General features: G+C 54.1%; 1 protein-coding gene across 1 annotated transcript in view; it reads left to right on the forward strand.

The window, feature by feature from the left end:
* The first annotated feature begins 1088 nt into the window (after positions 1 to 1088).
* The window catches only part of WSCD1 (WSC domain containing 1), a 41329-nt gene continuing 22637 nt past the window's right edge, over positions 1089 to 19780 (forward strand). The window contains exons 1-4 of the mRNA XM_037809509.1: positions 1089 to 1236; positions 10414 to 11090; positions 17054 to 17168; positions 18727 to 18911. Of these exons, the coding sequence (XP_037665437.1) occupies positions 10664 to 11090; positions 17054 to 17168; positions 18727 to 18911 (727 nt within the window). The 5' untranslated portion in view covers positions 1089 to 1236; positions 10414 to 10663. The remainder of the gene's footprint in view (positions 1237 to 10413; positions 11091 to 17053; positions 17169 to 18726; positions 18912 to 19780) is intronic.

The following is a 19780-nucleotide window of genomic DNA, read 5'->3' on the forward strand; positions in this document are numbered from 1 at the left end:
CTTAAAGAGGAGTATTGGGTACAGCAGTGTGGTTGTATAGCCGTGACTATATCAGTGCATGTCCACCTCAGTGTGTGTGTGTCAGAGCCTTCTGTGTGTCTAAACAAGAGCGTGTCAGTGGACCCCGGAATGCGCCCCTGCTTCTGTGAGTGACTGTGTCAAGGTGTGGGTCTGTCACTGGGTGTTGAGTGTGGCTGCTTGTGTCATGTGGGGCAGTGTAGTAAGCTGGTGGCAGAGCTCTGTATGTGTGGGCAGGGGAGAGGGTGTCAGTGTGTTTGTCCGTGTGGTAGTGACTCCATGAGTAACTGTATCAGACTGTGTGTGTGTGCATTCCTGTATGTGCTTGTTTGTGAGTGTGTGGCAGAGCTGTGTGTGTCTGTGCACAAGAATGTGGGTGTCAGTGTTTAGATCTCTACAGGACAGTGACCCAGTGTGTGTCTGATTCTGTGTTTGGATCAGGGTGAAGAACTGTGTGGCAGTGTGTGTGTTGGTGTGTGTGTGCGCCTGTCACAGGATCACAGTTTGCTTCTGGGAGACAGAGCCCAGGGCGTGTGTGCATGGGAGTGTGGCTGTCAATGTATTTGTCTGTGAAATAGGATTCTCAGTGTGTCTTTGTGTCAGTGTGCGCCTGCCACTGTTTGCATCTGAGTGTGGCAGCGTGCTCGTGTGTGGCAGCGCCCAGTGCGTTTGTATACGCGTGTGTGTGTGTGGCTGTCGATGCGGTCGCGTGCGTGTATCACAGTAAGTAAGGCTGTTGCTGGGCGCGTGTGGAAGAGAGTGGGTGTCAGCTTCTTTGCGTGGCAGTGGCGCGAGGCGCCGCGGCCCGTGTGCGTGTCCCCCGGCCGGGTCAGGGTGTGGGTCCCCTCCCGGCGAGCCGCGGCGGGCGCCTCTAGGACCCGGCGGCGGCCGGCCGCTGCCCCTCCGCGGCGCCAGTGAGCATGTGCAGAGCCGGGCGCCCGCTCGCTCGCCCGCCGCCCAGTGCCCGCCGCTGCCTCCCCGCGCGGCGCCCGCTCGCTCCGCCGCCGCCGCGCACCCCGGACGGCCGCAGCCCGAGGGAGCCAGGCGGCCGGCGCCCTGGGCCGGGGGCGCCTCTGTCCGCTCGCCGCGGGCGGCCCGGGGGTGTGCGGGCGCCGGGGGCGCAGCGGCTCCGGGCGCTGCGGGGCTGCGGGCTGGGCGCCCCGGGGAGGCGGGCGCGTGGCCACCGGTGCCGGGGGCCCCAGCGGTCCGGGATCGCGGGTGAGTGCTGCCTCCCGGTTGCCCAGGCCGGGACCCCCGCGCGGGCTGAGAGCAGGGTTTCCCCCAGCCACGGGCGAACAAGTTTGTGTAGACGCGTCCGGGAGCGCGGAGGGGCTGCACCTGCTCCAGCTTCTGGGCGGGCTTGCGGGGGGCGCCTTTCCGGGGGCCTGGGGGCAGCTTCGCTGGGTAAGATGAGGAGCGGGAGGATGTGCGGATGTGCGAGCGCTTCGTAATGGTCAGGATGGAGGGGGTGTGGGGGTGGGAGCGTAGGGTTGCGCCAGCAGGTTTTAGAAGCTGCGTGCCCATCCTGGAGTCCTGAGAAACCGTCCGTTTCCTGGAGGGAGAAGGGGTAGCAACCCGGGAGGGAGCTGCGGATCCGGGCCCGGGAAGGAGGCGAGGGCAGGATTTGGGGTGCGCACTGCCTGCCTCCTTGGAGGAGACCTTTACCAAGCAGCATCTCCTCGTTCCGCTACCCAGCCAGGCTTCCGGTCAGCGGAGGGTTTCTCCTGTCTCTTGGTGAACTTGAATAGAGGCAGAAGCAAAAAAGAAACATGTATTTTGTTTGGAAAATTCCCTGAGGTAGAGCTTTGCGTCTTCCTGGGTCTGGATGGAGACTCACGACTGGAGGCTAATTGTGTTTTTGTTGTTGTAGTTGTTGTTGTTTAATACTCAGAAGCGCCAGTGGCTGGGTCTCTTGCTCCGGGTAACCTCGCTGGATGACTGCTTTCCTGAGCATCTGTGTCCTGGTCACTACCTGCCCAGCATTACCTAGCCCGTGGGGAGATGGGGACCTGGGTGGGGTGGAGGTGGGAGAATCGCTGTCCTTTCTCATGAGCGGTGGGGAGACTGGATGTAAGGATTCCAGCCCCCCAGGCCCTGCCCTGGACCACAGCTGCTGCCCACGCTGGCTTAGTCCTCAGCTGGTCCCAGGATGGACACATGTGAAACTCCACTGTACTTTTCTAATAACAGTGAACGCCATCACCCCTCTTGTTCCGAAACAGCATGCTTCAGTTTACAGAGGCACTTGGGCTCTGCCACGTTGGGATCCCATCTCTGGCATCAGGAGATGGGGGCCTCTTCTTTTCTCCTCTTTATTGCCAATGTTAGCAGGCACAGGAAGTGAGGGCTTGTGGGGAGTTAAAGAGAGGAGGCAAAAAGCTGGCTGGCCTTATCCTATCAGCATCGGCCCCCCCACCCTATGGTGGCAAGTGCTGGGAAGAAGGCAGGAGAGAGGTTTCCTTGGGGTACGGGAGAATGAGGCTTATTTCTCTTAAGCATGCCCTGTCTCACGTAGCTTGACCTTCAGAAGCCCCTTGGAGAAGGTGCCTCAGTGACCACTGGAGACCAGGGGTTTCCATGATGGTTGAGGCAGAGCAGCTTGCTTTGGTCTGTAAGTGGACCAAAGTGTGTTCGTCTCCTGACAGACGCACGTATGCTCAGTGGCTGAAAGAGGCTTGGCAGGTGCTGGGGCTGATGGGCTGAGCCTGGCAGCCTCATCTTCCTGGGGAAAAGCTCCGAGGCCCTCACTTGGGGCTGCACCCTTCTCCTGTCCTTAGCCCGACCATTTCTCCAGCTCCTATTGAAAAAATGCCTTATTTGGGAGTGAGGGTGCAGGGTCCCTCTTTTCAGTGGGGTTGGAGCCCTCCAGGTTGCTGTCCCTATTCTGTAGCATGTCTGGCTGGAAGGGAAAAGAAGCCTGGATTAGGCAAAGGTCCAGAGCTCCTGCCCCTTGCTGTCTGCCTACCCAGACAGAGTGGGTTGCTGTGCCACCAGCTGGTTGCCTGCTAAAGCCTGAGCCTCCAGCCCCATCAGTTCCACCTGAGCACTAGAGAGCGAGTCGCAGAGCTGGCTGAGCACTAGGGAGCAGACCACCAGGTCACTGGAATCCAGGCCTCCGGGCTGGGCCTGGACCTGAGAAGGGCCTCTCAGAGGTGATTCTCTTTGTAGACACTCGCAGCTTTTCCTCCCACCCAGGCCTTGGTGAGACCAGGCCCCTGGACTCTCCCTCAAGCTCCGCTGAGGTTAAGGCCAAGGACTTTGGGGCTTTGGCACTTTTTAGACCTTCTGGGTCTTTTTATCCATAAGATGCCAGTGATAATCATAGCCACTAGCGGGGGCAGAGCTGGCCCCTAACATCTGGGGCCTGACTGGGCCCGAGGCGGCCCTGCTTATTTGGTTAAAGAGTGAGTGAACCTGTTTGTAAAAGGCCTGGCCTCTGACCGCCTTCTCCCTGGGCCTCATGGTCATGTTTTCCCACCGCTTCCTCTGATCTCTTCCTGTCATAGCTTTCATAATTGCCGTGTTGACATATCACCTTTGAAATTACTGGTCGTGTGCAGCTTTTACTGCCTTTGCTACCTGTCTGTGTCTGTCCTACCTGTCTAGGGGTGGATGAGAAGTAGGTGGAAGAATGGGCTGGATTAACTTGTCAGCTGTAAAATACGGTGTACCTGTTTGTAGCTGTTTCACAGTGGCCTCTGTGTTCCACTTTGCTTTCCTTCCCTTGCTGCCGGAAAGCCCTGGGGAGAGCTTAACCCACCAGAGCGTGGCTGCCTCAGAATGAGGGGCTAAGAGGGTTCTGAGGACAGGATGCCCAGGGTGTCTCGTGCCCCCTCCCGTAGCGTCAGCCCCCATCACAGTGCCTGCAGGCTCGGTGGGCAGAGCCCACGAAGGGTAAGCCTCATTTTGGGCTCTCCAGTCGCTTACCTAGATTTATCCAAATCACCCAGTGGAATTGCATGCCACTCACATGCCAGACCCTGAGTTGGGCCTGAGACAGCCTCAAGGGTTCACTGCTGAGTGGGGAAACACAGAAACTGAACAAAAGAGGCAGCCCGAAGATGACCCAGAAGAGGCTGTGATTGGCTGATTCAAATAGGGGCAGGCTCCAGATCTCCCGACTTAAATGGGAGAAGGCCAGCCCCCGCAGGGTCCCAGCCCCAACATGGTGCCCGACATGCAGAAGGGTCTCCATCCCTGGTACTGAACAAATGAAGCCCTTGAAGATACCACAAACTTGCAGTCAGAAAACCTGAGTTCAGTCTCGCAAGAGCTGTTTGCCTGTTGTCAAGTTAATTGGCCCTCTCTGTGTCTCATGATGGGGATGACAATGAGTGTGACATCACAGATTTGTGGAAGTTTGCTCATTCATTTGTTCATCTGTTCATTCATTCTACACACTTGATAGTGTGTGAAAGTACCTTGCGATCTCCAATGTGGTGTATAAAATTTATTCTTTTCTATATGAACCCCAGCAGTTGGTTTGATGTAATGGCTTTTTTTTTTCTCCCCCCTTTGCATTAAATAATTTTGACTTTGGAATTATGTTTTATACCTTTCTGGCAACATTGTTTCAAGACCTTGGACCTTTTCTCTTATTTTCTAAAGTTCAGAAAATCAAGAGACGTGCCTCCTCAAAGGCAGGGACCCTATCGCTTCCCCCTATTCCAGATCTTGTATCCTGCAGGTTTATGTTCAGTGAGTGCCTTGCTCCCTTTCTCAACCTTCTAGACCCAGAGGTGTGGGGGATCCCGAGCTGAGGGCAGCATGCCCTGAGCATTGGAGGCTGCCCTGACCCAATGTGGAACAAATAACCCAGGCACAGATCATAGCAGCATGCGGCCTTGCCATCTGGGTTCCGGGGAACTCCAAGGATCAGGAAGTCTTCATGAAAGAGGTGGCAGTGGAGCCAAGCCTTGATGCCAAGAAGCATTTCAGAGCCCTGAGATGGGGCACAGACATCCCTGGCTGATGGAAGAGCATGTGTGAGGGGGTACGGAGCATCTCACCCTGGCCAGGGGACACTGACTGGGACAGGATTCTGGAAGGAATGTTGAGAGGAAGGGACTAGAGAGATTCCTGGGGGACTGGACCAAGAAGGGCTACTGAATGCTAGGTTAAGGAATATGGACTTGGTTGCCTAAGCCCTGGGGAGCCATTGCGAGCTGTAGCATTATTAGTTCTTCAGGTTATAAAGATTGCTTTCTTAGGCTCCTGGAAAGGGACAGCCTCCCAGAGAGGGGTGTGGGGTACAGATGACAGGCGAAGAGGCTGAGCAAGGGCAGAGGCAGGGGGACTGGAGGGGTGGGAGAAGGCAGGGCAGGGGTGATCCAGGAACTCTGAACCTGGCTGGAGACTCCCAGGTGTGGCTTTGCTGAGTTCCTGAGGCTGAGACCCCCAGGGCTGGCAGTCATCAAGGCTGGGGCTCCAAGCCCCTTGTCTGGAGAGTGACACAGTGGGGCCCTGTTCTTTTGTCTTTAGATTCTCACCCTGCTGAGTGTGCACAGCTCTGAGTCCCCGGAGGTTTGCAGCCTTTGCTGCAATGGCCCTGGGGGGCTGAGACGCTTCTGGGGACATCTGGAGTCATTCTCTCTGCATTTGCCACTGCCTGTCCTCTCTGGCCAGGGGTGGTGGGAGGTGGAGTCACATGAGGGAACCCAGCGGCCATTGCTCAGACCTGGGCCAGCTCCGAGCTCTGTTCTCCAGCTCCCAGGCCCCAGGCACTGCCTTCTCGCTGCTACCTTCACCTGCTCAGTCTCTCTGATGCCCCAGCCTGACCCTCAGCCCGGCTGAGGATTTGGTTCCATCTGCCCATCCAGCAGTTCCTTTCCCAGCTGCCTCCAGGCTGCTTCCCTGGAGCCTAGGTGGCAACAGAGTAACAGGCAAAAGCTCAGGATTTCTGTGTCCTCATCTGCTCTGAGCTCCTGCCTCCCTCCCTGAGACCTCCCAGAATTGGGCCTTTGCCCTGTTGTTCTCTCGTTCCCAAGAGGCACCTCAGGGTTCCCTTTCCTCCAGGCCCAGCAGTTTTCTAGGGTGACTCTAGGGCTTCCTGGGAGGCCACAGGGCAGGGCAGTGGGTGTTTGGGTGTCCAGCCTGAGCTCCTCCTCAGCCCTGGTGCTCCCTCTCTGACAAGACCCAAACTTCAGGCTGGGGTGGAGGCCCGCTCTCCCCACCCCCACTGTGGAGGCCACCAGCTTCCCCCGGAAGCACTTTGGACAGTTCCATGATGGGAGGTGCTGTGTGAGAAGCACGTCTTAGGGAAAAATTATCCAGAATCCCCAAGGAAGAGAGGGGCCCTGAGGCTGCCTCCCAGCTGCCCCAGAAACTGGGCATTTACCCGCATCGGGGTGTCTGGAAGGTTGGCTTGAGGGGCGCCATGTGCAACATCGTCCTCGGGAGCTTTGGTCTGGCATGTTTTCAAAAAGGTGCTGACACAGACACACTCAACTCCTTTCAAGAATAAATCTTGCCTGGTGTGAAGTCACGAGAGGGAGGGATGGCATGAGGGAGATGGGAGAGAGGCATGAAGCTGGTGGACACAAGGTGGGTTGTGGAACCAGGTGGCCTGGGTCAGAATGCCCATCTGCCTGGCTTTGGGCAATGAGCTTCACTGGGTTGAGCTTTAGTGTCCTCGGCTCTAAAATGGGAATATTAAGGCCATCTGCCTTGCAGGCTTGAGTGGAGTTAATGATGGCAATACCCAGCCTAACCCATTTATTAATGCTGTAAGTGCTTAATATATGGTGGCATTGAAAAATAAAGCAATTGCTGATGGCAGTCTTAGCAGAGGGGATTAGCTTCCAGCAAAAATGGAATATTGTGCCCACCCCTGGGAGTGGGGGCTAGAAGGAAGGTGAGGGGCCCCTTGAGACTTTATTTCACCAGTGGCGAACCTGCTGCGGGCCTGTAGCTCTTCCTTGTTTGTCTCCTTTCCATTCATAACCAATGCATGCCACAATCTGCAGGCAACAGAGACATTTTCCATGCCCTCCCTAATTTAATTCCCATTGCATTGCTGATTTACCCCATTTAATAGGTGAGGGACCTGGGCCTCCCGTGTGCAATGGTTGGCCCAAGGTAGATTTGCGGTAATGGAGGCCCTTCTGGCTTTGGGGTGCAGTGGCACAGCTGTTGGCCTCCTAGGCCCATAGGTAGTGGGTAGACACCCCCCTGGTGTTGGCTGTTTCTGCTGTCTGACTCACATCATACCATAGGTGTGAGCCCCTGGACAAAGGCTCTGCCTCTCCCAGCCTGCTGGTGACCTCTTGGGTTCAGCCACTCATTTACCATCCCTGCCTGGGTTCAGCCACTCATTTACCATCCCTGCCTGCTAGCTGGGCACTGGGGTCTAGGGACGTGGAGATCGCAGGTGTCACCTATGCCCTGGAGAGGTTCCCAGCCTTGAGAAGGGGTGGGCATGGCAGAGAGTGGGGGGATGATCAGCACATGGAATGATGGTGGTGAAGGGGGTGGGAGGCCCAGGATCGGAGGCATCAGAGGACTAGGTGGCCAGTTCCTTGTGCTTTGGGCATGAATGCCTCAAACCTGCAGCAGATGTTCTGTGTGAGCTGGGAATCAGCTTTAGAGTTTGAAAAGTTTGGAGTGGCATCCTGTATCGTGGCGCTCTGGCCTGAAGGCAGCTGTCCCCCCACCCACCTCCCCAGTGGGGAGGAGTTGCTCCAGAAGAGGACTTCTGGAGGGCCTTGGGAACCCGGGTGTGATCGATTGAATCCTGATCAACTTCCTTCTAAAACCTATATACAAAATGCATATTCCCATGGCATCTTACCTTCAAAATTCTGCACTGTTGATCCACGCCCCTCCCCACCTTTCTGGTCCATCTCATCAGAAACTTTGTTTCTACAGCAGAAGTTCCCCCCTCTCATTTTATTCTAGTTTTATAGGAGTTTTCACTGACAGAATTCCACTCTCCTAACTAAAACACCTGTGTGGACAGGCTTAGCAACACCTGGTGGAATCCCAACATAGGAATGCTCGCACATAAAGCCCAGGCATGCTCGTCAACTTCTGTGCGTTTGAAGGACTTGACTCTGTTAAGCTGTGTCAAGGCATTGCACCATCTTTTCTGCATTTCAAGCTGAGCTTCCACTGCTCTGGATGAGTAGAGTTTGAGATTTCACTGTGCCCTAAGACTTCCCACCCCCATCCTGATCCCCCAACCCAGGAGCAGGTTTCTGATGTCAGGATCCGGCCATGAATTCATCTATCTTCTCATTCATTTTAGAGAATTTATTCAGAAACAAAAAGCATTGAGCATCTGTATCATCTACACGCTGGGGGCTGGGGTTGCAAAAAGGACCAGGGCAAGGCTGTAGCCTTGAGTTGATCCCCATGCAGCGGGGATGATTGACAAGTTGTCCCGGATGGTGAGTGCTGGGATAGGGGTCAGCATGGGCTGGGGGGAGACAGCGAGGACTCTAACCCAGTGGGTGGATGGTAGTCAAGGAAAGCTTCTCGGAGGAGGTGACACCTGGGCTGAGGCTTGGAGGATACAGAGGGATTTGCCAGGTGAAGAGGGAGGAGAAGGCATAAGAGGCAGTGTGTGCGAAGGCGCTGAGGCAGATGTGCTTTGGTTGCAGGTGGCTCTACTGGACCACGGTAGAGCGTGTATGTGTGTTTGTTTTTGTGTGTGTGCATGTTGGGGAAGCCAAAGGAAAAGAGGTTGGTCAGAAATGAGGCTGGGCAAGCCGGATCACGAAGGGGACCTTGTCTGTCATGCTAAGGAGCTTGGAGTTTATACCAAAAGCCATGGGAGGCTCTTGAAAAGGGTTTTTAGTAGAGGAGTGCAATGATCAGATTTGTTTGAGGATCACCTGGCAGCCTTGTGGAGAATGGATCAGAGGAGCCAAAGCTGGAGGCAGGAGATCAGTCAGGATTTCTTGGGATTTTCTATTTGGTTTTACAAATCTGACACAGATGGCTGGGGTGGCCTGGCACACCGGCTTAGAGAGGAAAATAAAAGCCCTGGAGACCTGCTCTGAAATGGCTTCTTGATTCAGAGTTTAACTCAGCCTTTTTTTACTGATTACCTCCAGCCTAGAGGAACAGCGAAGCCACCTTCCCAGATCTGCACTCTCCTTGGCAGCATTTAATCCGGAGGGGCCATGGTGATCTTCTCTGGATCTTCTCCCCCAGTCTCTAACCTCTCCTGTGGCCTGGAATGCCAGGCCCCCAGAGCCTAAACATTGTCTTTCCCCTCACACCCGTCTGGCTGTCCCCGGCGCACAGAGCAGCCATTGAGCTGCCGTGTGGGCCTGGCAGGGGTCCCGGCCACGTTTGTCACGGGCAGTGGCTTAGTCATGCTCCAAGGGGCCTTTCTTCCTGGGACAAGCCTACCCTTGTTCTCCAGGCCTTGCTCACACAGCAGCTCGGCCCGCGGCAGCTGCGGCACCCTCTGCCGAACCGAGCAGCCAGCTTCAGAGGTGCCACCGGTGGGAACCAAGGCCCGGTGTGAGAGCCGCGGCCTGGGTGATGGAGGCACCCATGGAAGGCCGCTCAGAGGGCCCTTCCGCTCTCTCCTCACTAGGTGCTGGGCATCTGTGCGGCACAGCCTGGATGCTCTCCTGTCTCTTTGCTGCCAGCCAGTGGTGCTCAGGAGGCCGGGGAAGGCCGTGTCTGCCCACTGCCTCCATCTCCTCCCCACGCCCCTCTTAGGTTGAAGCTGACCAGCCTCTGCAGCCACTTTCCAAAACAGCTCAGAGTCCCCTGCACCCTTGGCAGGCACCAGATCCCAGGCATGTGTACTGAGCGCCTGCTGTGTACTCAAGCCCTGAGCTCAGTGCATTCATACATAGTGGGGTCTCGTTACAGGCCGGGCATGGAGTAGACGGGTGTGTGGTTCTGAGGGCAGGCTGTTCAAACTTTGGCCCCACTGTTTGCCAGCTGTGTGACCTGGGGAAAGTGCCCTCACCTCCCTTTGTCACAGTCTCCTCATCTGTAAAATGAGGATATTGCGGTATCTACCCTGTTGGATTGGTGTGAGGATCAAGTGAGCTAATGTGTGAGACACTTAGCCTGGCACATAGTGAGGGCTCAGTAAAAAGCTGCTCCTCGTCCTCCCCCTCCTTCTCATTGTTCCTGCAGCCATTATTGGATCTTCACTACAGTCTGAGGGGAGGGGAGTTGTCAGTATTTCACAGATGAGGAAGCTGAGGACCAGAGAGGTTAAGCAACTCGCCCAATGTCACACAGCCAGTGGGTGCAGAGCTTGGACTCGAATGTGCCTTTCGGTCTAGTGCTCCTGCAACTCAGCTGGTCCTTTTGGTAAATTGTGTGCAGGAGGAAGTGTGCCCTGGCCCTGGGGCAGAAGGGGCTCCCAGCAGGGGCTGGTAGATCCTCCTGTTGCATCTAAGTGCTCTTTCTCCGCCCTTCCAGATCTCCCAGCCAGGAGCTTGGGGATGGCGAAGTCACTGGCACTCGGGCAGAAGCCTCAGTTGCAGCATCTGGTGGCTGTTAGACATGAGTGATGGTGCGATCTGGATGCCTGTTGGAAACGGGGCAGGAACAGTAACTCCCAGGAGAGACAGGATGCAGGGATGATGCCTGCGGAGGCCCTGGCCTCCCTCCCACCTGGGTGCTAGGAGCCGTCCCCGGGCTCCAACCGGGAGCCCTGCCACCCAGGGGCATGGCCAAACCTTTCTTCCGACTCCAGAAGTTTCTCCGCCGAACGCAGTTCCTGCTCTTCTTCCTGACGGCCGCCTACCTGATGACCGGCAGCCTGCTGCTGCTGCAGCGGGCCCGCGTGGCCCTCCCGCCGGGTCCCCGGGCACCCGGCCCCCTGCAGGCCTTGCCCGTGGCCGCCGTAGCACTGGGTGTGGGCCTGCTGGACAGCAGGGCCCTGCACGACGCTCGTGTCAGCCCGGAGCTGCTGCTTGGCGTGGACGTCCTGCGGAGCCCCCTGGCCAGGCCCCGGCCCGGACCTCGCTGGCTCCGGAGCCGCAACACAGAGCTGCGCCAGCTGCGGCGCCACTGGTTCCACCACTTCATGGGTGACCCCCAGGGGCCACCCGCCCTGGGCCCCGAGGCCCTCAGGCCATCCGCCCGCAACCACGGTAGGTGCCAGTCTTGGTTTCCCCGGCCTGTTTGGGAGCTGTCCCAGGAGCCCCGTGCTTGTCATGGTCTCGGTGTCCTCTTTCTCTGGCCCTTATGGCACTGCCGACCACAGTCTTCACAGATTGCCCCTTCCCTTCTGCCCTGCAGGGGACCTGGAGGGCCTGTGATGGGAAGTCCTTTGGAGTTTTGCTCATGTACAAGCTGGAGTTACATGTGGCTCACGTGTGAGCAAGTGACTGAGCTCAGCTTGAATGTCCCTTAACTTCTCCACGTCCCTCTGAGATGGAGATTCAGATACCTACCCCAGGGTTACTGTGACGATTAAATGTGATGATATAGAGCAGTGGTTCTCAAAGTGGGGTCCCAGACAAACAGCCTTAGCATCAGCTGGGAGCTTGTCACAAGTGCTGATTCTCAGGCCTCCCCACCCTAGACAGAAGAATCAGGAGCTCTGGGGGCTGGGCCAGCAATCTGTGCCGTCACAGGCTCTCCAGGGGATTCTGATGCATTCTTAAGTTTGAGAACCTCTGGGATAGAGGACCTGGTTTATTATTTGGCACTCAGTAAATGGCAGCTGGTTTTTAATAAAAATGGCTAACACATATAGCGTTTACTGTGTACCTGTAAATGTCCTATTTACAGGTACTATTGTTGTTATATTCCTGTTTTACAGATGAAGAAACTAAGGCCCAAAGTCATTATGTAAATTGTCCTAAGTCACTTTTTAAGCTTGGGTTCCTTATAAGCAAATCTTGAAACAAGGATGCAAATGAATGTGGTATAGTTGGGAAGCAGTCCCAGGAGACACTGGTCGATAACCTGTAAAGGGTGTTATCAAGGCTCCTGGAACTTAATTAATCCAGTTGGGGACTGGGAGGCAGAGTGGAACATGCATCTCAGAGTGTAGCCCGTCATGCACTGAATGGCAAGGCCTGAGCAAAGACGTGGGCAGGGCACTGGCAGGGTCTGCCACCGTCACACTGCTGGGACGTGGCAGAGCCAGGATTCCAGTGTGGGATCAGTCTGGCTCCAGGTCGGGGTTCTGGACACTGTGTGATACCGACTCTCTCTGAAGGCTCAGCAGGTAGCGTCTGTTGAGTGTTGTGGTTGTTGTTAGGTGATGACTGAGCTCATTCAGCTTCCCAGCATTCATATCTCTATCCTCTGCAGTCCTGTACTCTTAAGTCACAGGGGAACTGCTCTCTTGCCTAAGGAAGAAAACCTTTGTAGAAAGTATGGTTGGAGCATAGAGCTCATTTTACACAGGTGTGACTTCTATGAACTCTCCCCAGCACACTAGGAAACAGGTTGCTAGGCAGGTTATGCAGGTGTAAGTCATTTAGACTAAAGTGTAAATGGCTGACAAAAGTCAATATGGATTCCTTGAGAGGAAGGCATGGGAAGATCACAAGTTTTGAAACCAGAAACCTGGCTCCCTCTCTTGGTATTGCCACCCAATGGCTCTGTGGCCTTGGGCAAGTCAACCGTGATCCCTCTCAACCCACACTTACTGGGCATCCCTGCATGAGTTTCCCTGTGTCCTAGTCCCTGTACCTGTGAGGAGCTCAGTCTGATGGTGGAATCAGATAAGCACCCAAATGAGGTATAGTAGAGGAATGGGCAAAGGGCTTGTGGGCTCTTTAGATAGAAGTGACTGGTCCTTATAACTCAATTTCAGGGTGACTGCCCTGCAGAGGGAGGGCTCAGGGTGACTTATTTATAGCCCTGGGTGTAGGGTGTGTATGTCCAAGAGGACCAATGGGCACTCCTTTCTATGTCCCGAGTCACTTAAAGGAGTGATGGAAAGGGATCCAGTGAAAGCTGGAGAGTCTGTGGTTAGGTGTAAGCAGGACTGACATTCAGCTGTCAAACACCAGTATGGTCCTATCACTTGTTAGAATGTCAAAACATTTCCATTCTTGTTGGTGAATGGCTACTGCTCTGAGTCCCAGGGTGCCCTCTACACTCTGGCTGCCCCCACCCCCAGTGACCCCCAAACCTCTGTGTTACCCAGCAAGTAAAGGGTTAAAGCCTAGCCCAGCAGGGGCATCCAGGATCCTGGTTGCCTAAGGGCAGCGATTCTGAGTGGTCAGTGTCCCCTTAGGTTGCTGAATATTTTGAATAGCCCTCAGGATTGAAGGACAGGGTTGCTCTCCCAGCAGAATAGGAAAACCAAGGGCGCAAGGGACTGTGGTGTCACGTGGCTGGAGAGCTTCCCAGAAAAGGGGGAAGACAGGGCACTGGCCTGAAAACCCTCTGGGAGCCCCCAGCCCTCCTGCACAGCCATGCCGGCGGGATAGATGGAAAGTGGCCCACCCTCCGGCCCTCGGGGACAGCTGCTGGGGCTGCAGACAAAGCGGGCGTCTCTTTGCGGCCCGGGCAGCTGGCCATGCTCCCAAAAGGGGATCCGCAAGCCGCCGAAGCTGCAGGAGGCACCATCAATCACGGAGCATTTCATTATACCTTGGACCACGTCCATAATGGAATAAAATGTCAGTAAGTTTACTAGGGGAAAAATAGTAACTTCTCCGTAGCCAGTTTGTTTTTTATTGATAGTAATTTCTGATGGCGTTCCAATATCTCCAAAGCCATCGTTAATAGCCTCGCAGCCTGTCCATTTTGATGTGCAAATGAACAGATGCGGAGTCACAGACAATAAGACGTCACCTCCATTTCGGCCGAAAGTAATAAATCCGCCTCAGAATGCGTCCCAGTGTATCCCTCGGAAGTTCTTCTCTTTTCTGCACGTTCTTGTCTCTGTCGAGAAATGAAAAGAGCCATTCGTTATTTTCCTAAAATAAAAGGGCCCATCTCCTTAGCTATGTGCATCTCAGACCTTTTCAACCACCGTGGGCACAAACTGAGCCGGGGTGTCTTTTCTAGACTGGTGGACCCCATCAGATGGTCAGCCAGTAACTCATTAGCCTCCCCTTGTTTCTGAATAACCCGAGCCTCTTGACTGCTTTGGACCGTTTTTTCCTCTCTTTTATTAATATGTTCATTCTGCTAGTATTTACTGGTTCACCATCCCATAGGTCCCGGGTTAGAGCATGTGATCGGAATAATAAAGGCTGTTATTTATTTGAACATCTGTTATGTGGCAGGCATGGTGCTGTGTAGATGGACATCTGTTACCTCATTTAATTTAATCTTCAAACAGCCTTAGGATGTAAGTGATGTTATCGCCATTTTAATGATGGAGAAATGGCGTTTCAGGGAAGTAAAGTGATTTTCAAATGTCTACTATTAATACTGATACATGAACAATTAAACAGCCGCTGCTGAGCACTAACTATATGCCCCGCCTCACATTAGCCATGCTTTGTAAGTGTCGCCTGATGGCGTTCTCACCACAGCCCCCATAGAGTTGGCTCCATATCCCCATTTTACAAATGGCAAAGCTGAGGCTCAGAGAGGGGAAGCTGCACGCTGGGGTCACACAGCCAGACAGCGACGGAGCCAGAATTTGAACCTAAGTCTGACTGTTCCCAAAGGCTGTTACCATCCACTCTGCCTACGTCAAGGTCTCAGTCTCCGAGGGTCTCGTACCCAGGCACCTTTAGAGCCTTTTGGTTAACTTCCCCATTTGCAGTGATAAATGTTTCACCACCCCTGGGCTTGTGTTTTGGATGTTTAATTGAAACCTATAATGGAATCTCTTCTTTGCCAAGCAAAACATCAGCAATTTCTCAAATATTATTTCCTTTCATGAAGTAGGCAGGCCGAGAAGAAAACAATGCTCACAGACCTAGGTGAAAGCTTTCCATAGCTTTCCATTGTGGTCTCGGAAGTCCTGAGACCCCATAAAGAGAGAGTGAAGCTGGCAAGGGCCTGGGGTCCGAGGCAGCCCCAGGAGAGGGGTTTAATTGTGTGCCTTTCCTGCACCATGTGTGTGGTGCATGTGTTGGATAGTCCTGGGGTGGTACACCTAGTATGGGAGGTGGACAAGCTCTGGCAGACATCCGAAGAACCTGGGTGGTGCTCCCTTCTTGTCCCCGGGGTCTTCCAGTCTGAGCGTCTGTGGGTCCTTCAACCCCCCTTGTGGGGCAGGGATTCCAGCTGCCCCCCCTTCCACCATCTTGGTCCCTCTCCTCTGCTTCGCCTTCCTTAAACTCTGGCCCTGGATGGGAAGTGAGCGGGAGCATCCCCTCCTTAGATGCGGGCTATCTGCTCCTAGCCTGCACCTTCAGAAGATATTGGTAATGGATTTTAGGAGCTGAAACCCACTGTTGACAAGTAGCTGTGGAAACTGACAGTGTGCCCATCCCTAGTGAGCCATGGAGATGGGGTGGGGTGCGGTCATTAGACAGGGAAAGCCATGTGCAGAGACCAGACACGCAGGTATAAAGGATTTTTAACAAGAGCTAATGATAAGGATTTGGGTGACAGATGAGTTTTTCAAACACAACAGCTCTGGAATCCAGAGACCTTAAGGACGGGCTGTAGAAGGCTGGAGTGGCCGGGAGGAGGCAAAAGGGTGGACATGAGGGTGGCAGCAGGGAGCTCAGTGGGACGGGAGAAATGAGCTTGAGGCAGCAGGGTGGGCATTTATCTGTTGGAAAGTGGAGGAAACTGAGGCACAGAAAGTTGAAATAATTGAGCCCAGGTCAGAGGCAGGATGAGGTGTGGGGAGCACAGATGGAAATGTCCCTTCAGCTCAGAGAAGGAGTGTTGGCTGCCCCCTCCTCCCAACCAGCCACAGGCGGCCCCTGCACTTGGGCTTCCGCAGGAGCAAAAACGAGCCTCCCCTGCCCTCAGGGAGCCCCCAGACCTGGGGGACCAGGGTTTTATTCCTGACAGAAAAGCCATTGGGGTGCCGGTAGACTGTGGGGCAGCCTTGGGCATGTTCCTTCCCGGAGACAAGCTGATTTCCCCGGAGGCTGCGGTGCGCTCTCCAGGTGACATTTCAGAGACCTCGAGCTGAAGGCAGACACTGGGGGGAGATTTGCAACATCTTTATCACAGGTGTCGGATCCAGATCTCAGCACAGCTATTGTGGGTGTGCATTCACAGTTTGGGGACTGTGTGATTGCGTGTTTGCAAATTCCCAACGTGTCGCTCTGTGAAAACACTGTGGTGCGCATGACATTCCACGTCTGACACGTTCACATTGTGCTCACATCCCCGAGCGTCCCTGGGCCTCTCTGGGAGACATCTTCCTCCCTCCGGGTGACAGTGAGGGCTGCCATAGACTCCCAGTGGTGCACACGTCAGTGGGTGAGCATGCCACTGCTTCAGAGAATCATGTCACCCCAGTGTCCCCTTCCAGAGCAGAGAAATTCCAGACGGGGTGCGAAGGGGGCTCAGCCATCCCCTGATCCAATTGGCTCCCGCATAGGACATCTCTGTTACACTCTTAACAGACAATTGTTCAGACTCTGCTTACACACCTCCAGTGATGGGGGGCTCACTTCCTCCTGCAACAGCCTATCGTTTTCTTGAGACAGCTGTCCCTGTTTGAAAGATCTTCCCTATATTGACTAACGTTGGTCTTTCCATAATGAATTTCTTCCCTCTGGGTCACAAGGAGGCAAGAGAACTTGTCTGTCAGGGTATTTGTGCAGGAAGCCATGGAGGCCAGGAAGTGATGAGACCTCGGAGCATAGGAAGGGAGAGGATGAAGAACAGGGGATGGTGCCAGGGGAGGTAATTATTCACACTTGCTGAGTTAGGGGTGATGGAAGAAGGTGGTAGTCAGGCTGACTGCAGGTTCCCGGCTGGGGAGTCTGTGTGGACAGTGGGCCATTCACTAAGGAAAGGGGCAGGAAGTGAACACGCCGCGGTGTCTGGAGGCCCACCGGGCCCTGGTGCTTGGGGAGGTTGGACTGCGGCCTCTCTCCCTGGCCTCCACATGAGGCGGGTTGACCCGGAAGGGTTGGGGGTCTGCTGGCCTTTTCCAAGCAGGACCCCTCCTTCCCTCTCCCAGGACTCTGAGTCTGCCCCGGGCTTCCCCTCCCTGCAGGCACGTATGTCGGGTGTTTCAGTGATGACGGCCAGGAGAGAACCCTGAAGGGGGCTGTGTTCTACGATTTACGAAAGATGACCATCTCCCACTGTCAGGATGCGTGTGCTGAGCGGTAAGTGCCGGAGCCCGGGACTATGGACTGCACTGGAAATAAACTCAAGGGCCAGCCCCAGAACAAGGCAGGCGAGACCTTGGCTCCTGGCTGCCTCTGGTAGTATAACTAAACCTCCATGGATCAGTTCCCAGCTATCAACAACAAAGGAAGTTTGTTGGTGGGTTGGCTTGGGGTTCTCTAAAAATACTGGGCCTGGTGTCAGGAGCCCTGGGTTCTAGTTCAGCTGTGCTAGGGATGCACAGTGTGACTTTGTTGAATTATTTTCCTTCCCTGGGCCTCGGTTTACTCATATGCTTGAAATAAAATAAAGGGCTTTAACCCAGATTTCTCTGATGTTTCTAACTCTGATAGGAAAAGTTTATTTTCCATTTTGTGTTTAGAGCAAGGTTTGCTCTTTCTGACACTAACAGCTCACCCTGTAATGCCGGCCATTTGTCTTGTGCCAAGTAATTGTCCCTACCCTCAAGGCACTTACAGTTCTGTGTGTGTATGGGGGGTGCTGGTGGGGGAATATAGATAATTGGTCGGTGGTCCTCTTGATTTATTTCTACCACATAAGATTTTTTCACATTTTTAAATCACATATAATTCTCACTGCCCTCTGCTAGGCACAATTACTTTATCCCCATTATATAGTTAGAAAAACTGAGGCTAGAGAAGGAAAAGACAGGGTCCTTGCTCACGTTGGCTTCACAGTCTAGATAAAACTAAAGCCAGGGCTGACACAATCTCCTTTTTATTCTCCTAACAGTCAAGGACACTGAGGCACAGAGGTAGTACATGATCAGGGTCTCACAACTAGTAAGTGACCAAACAGGGACCAGAAGCTCGTGTTTGGGTTTTCAGTCTGGGCTTTTTACGTTAGATCCATTAAGACGAGAGTTTGAAGATGTTGGTCTCCTTCTATAGTTAAAATCCCTTATAGATTCCATTTCCAACCCTTCTTCACCTATAGTAGTGAAGCTGGGTAATGTAGGTAAAGAAATGGCTTTGGAGGAGGTAGGTGGGCAGCGGGGCCTGTTGTAACGTGGTGGTTCTGGAAGGCGCTTGGAGCCAGTGATGTGCTGGAGCTGGCTCAGGCTGCTCAGCAGAGGCAACTTTGAAATTTTCAGGAATGTTTTGAGCTGGTTATTAAAATGTTAGTGGCTTGAAATCCACTATGGTAGGAGTATTTACACCACAGAAATTGGCAAACACTGCAGATCAGGGCTCCCTCCTCTGCCCTGAGAACTGGTTACCAGCATCCCACATGGGTTCAGACCTACTGCAGCCTGTTACAGGGACAGCACCTGCGGGGCAAAGCTCAGGCCTGACAAGAGGGACTGATGGGGCTGATTAAATTAGTATATCCCAAAGGAAAGTCTCGATTCCTAAACTTAGCCAGGTGCCCTACACTTCTGGCTGAAGACTGACCCGGAGGCCAGCCAAATCCTATGGCTTCAAGCCTGGCCCTTATCCAGCTGCCCTTCCCTAACCCAGAACCTTGTGCTGTTGCAACTTCAGCCTACACTAGGCTCATGCTCCCGAATGACACCAGGTCCTGCTGTCCCTGCAGGTCCTACGTCTACGCCGGCTTGGAGGCCGGGGCCGAGTGCTACTGTGGGAACCGGCTCCCAGCCGTGAGCGTCGGGCTGGAGGAGTGCAGCCAGGAGTGCAAGGGGGAGAAGGGCTCAGTGTGTGGGGGTGTGGACCGGCTCTCCGTGTACCGCGTGGAGGAGCTGCAGCCGGGCTCCAGGAAGCGTGAGTGTGCCGGCCTCCCCCTCAGCTCTGTCTGCCTCCCACTCCCTAATAGCTCCCCACCCTCCCCTCTGTCCCTTGTCCAGACTCCCTGGGCAGAGCCTGTGCCTTCCCTTCCTGTTGCTTTCCCAGGATGGGTTCATGGTGGGGGTGTGGGGGGATGGGGTAGAGTTCAAGTTCATGATCCAGGTGCATCTTTCGCTGTCCCCTGCAGGAGACAGAACCTGTCTAGGCCCAGGTGTGCCTTAGGCACGCTGGGGGGCCTCAGGCAGCTCTCTTCCCCTCTCTGGGCTCCAGTCTGTTTGTAAACAGCAGAGGCAGATGGAGATTTCTAGCAATGTGGCAGGCCAGATAATCTGAAAGTTTCCTAGCTATAAAACACTTAGAAGTGCTGGATGATGTTTAACAACCATTATTTTAAATGCATACCTGAACTTGGAGGAAAGGAAGGGAATCCTGGGGTCCTGAAATGAAGAGGGAGTTAACTGCAGTGGTGAGAGAGAGGATACAGTGCAGCCCTGGGGCTCCACGGAGGGAAGTGGTCACGGGACTTAGGTTTTAGTGCCCAAGCAAGACAGAAAAGGGACCGTGGGCCTTTCAGAGTAGGGAATTGTCTTGTAACCGCTGCATAAAGGTGAGATTCAATTTATTGAGGTATAATTCATGAAAGTTTAGATTTAAAATACTCACCACCCACCAATTCAGGGAGATAAAAAAGAAAGCTTGTCTGTTTTGACCTGGGCTTTGGATGAAAAATTTAAAATCTTCCTAAGATTTTGTAACCAGAGGCTTGCATTTTCATGAATTTTGGCATTCAAGTGTATACTATCTGCCTAGTCTTGAGAGCTCTAACATCAAAGGGGGTCCCCAGT

The sequence above is a fragment of the Choloepus didactylus genome, chromosome 18 (assembly GCF_015220235.1).
Source record: "Choloepus didactylus isolate mChoDid1 chromosome 18, mChoDid1.pri, whole genome shotgun sequence".
Lineage (NCBI taxonomy): Eukaryota > Metazoa > Chordata > Mammalia > Pilosa > Megalonychidae > Choloepus > Choloepus didactylus.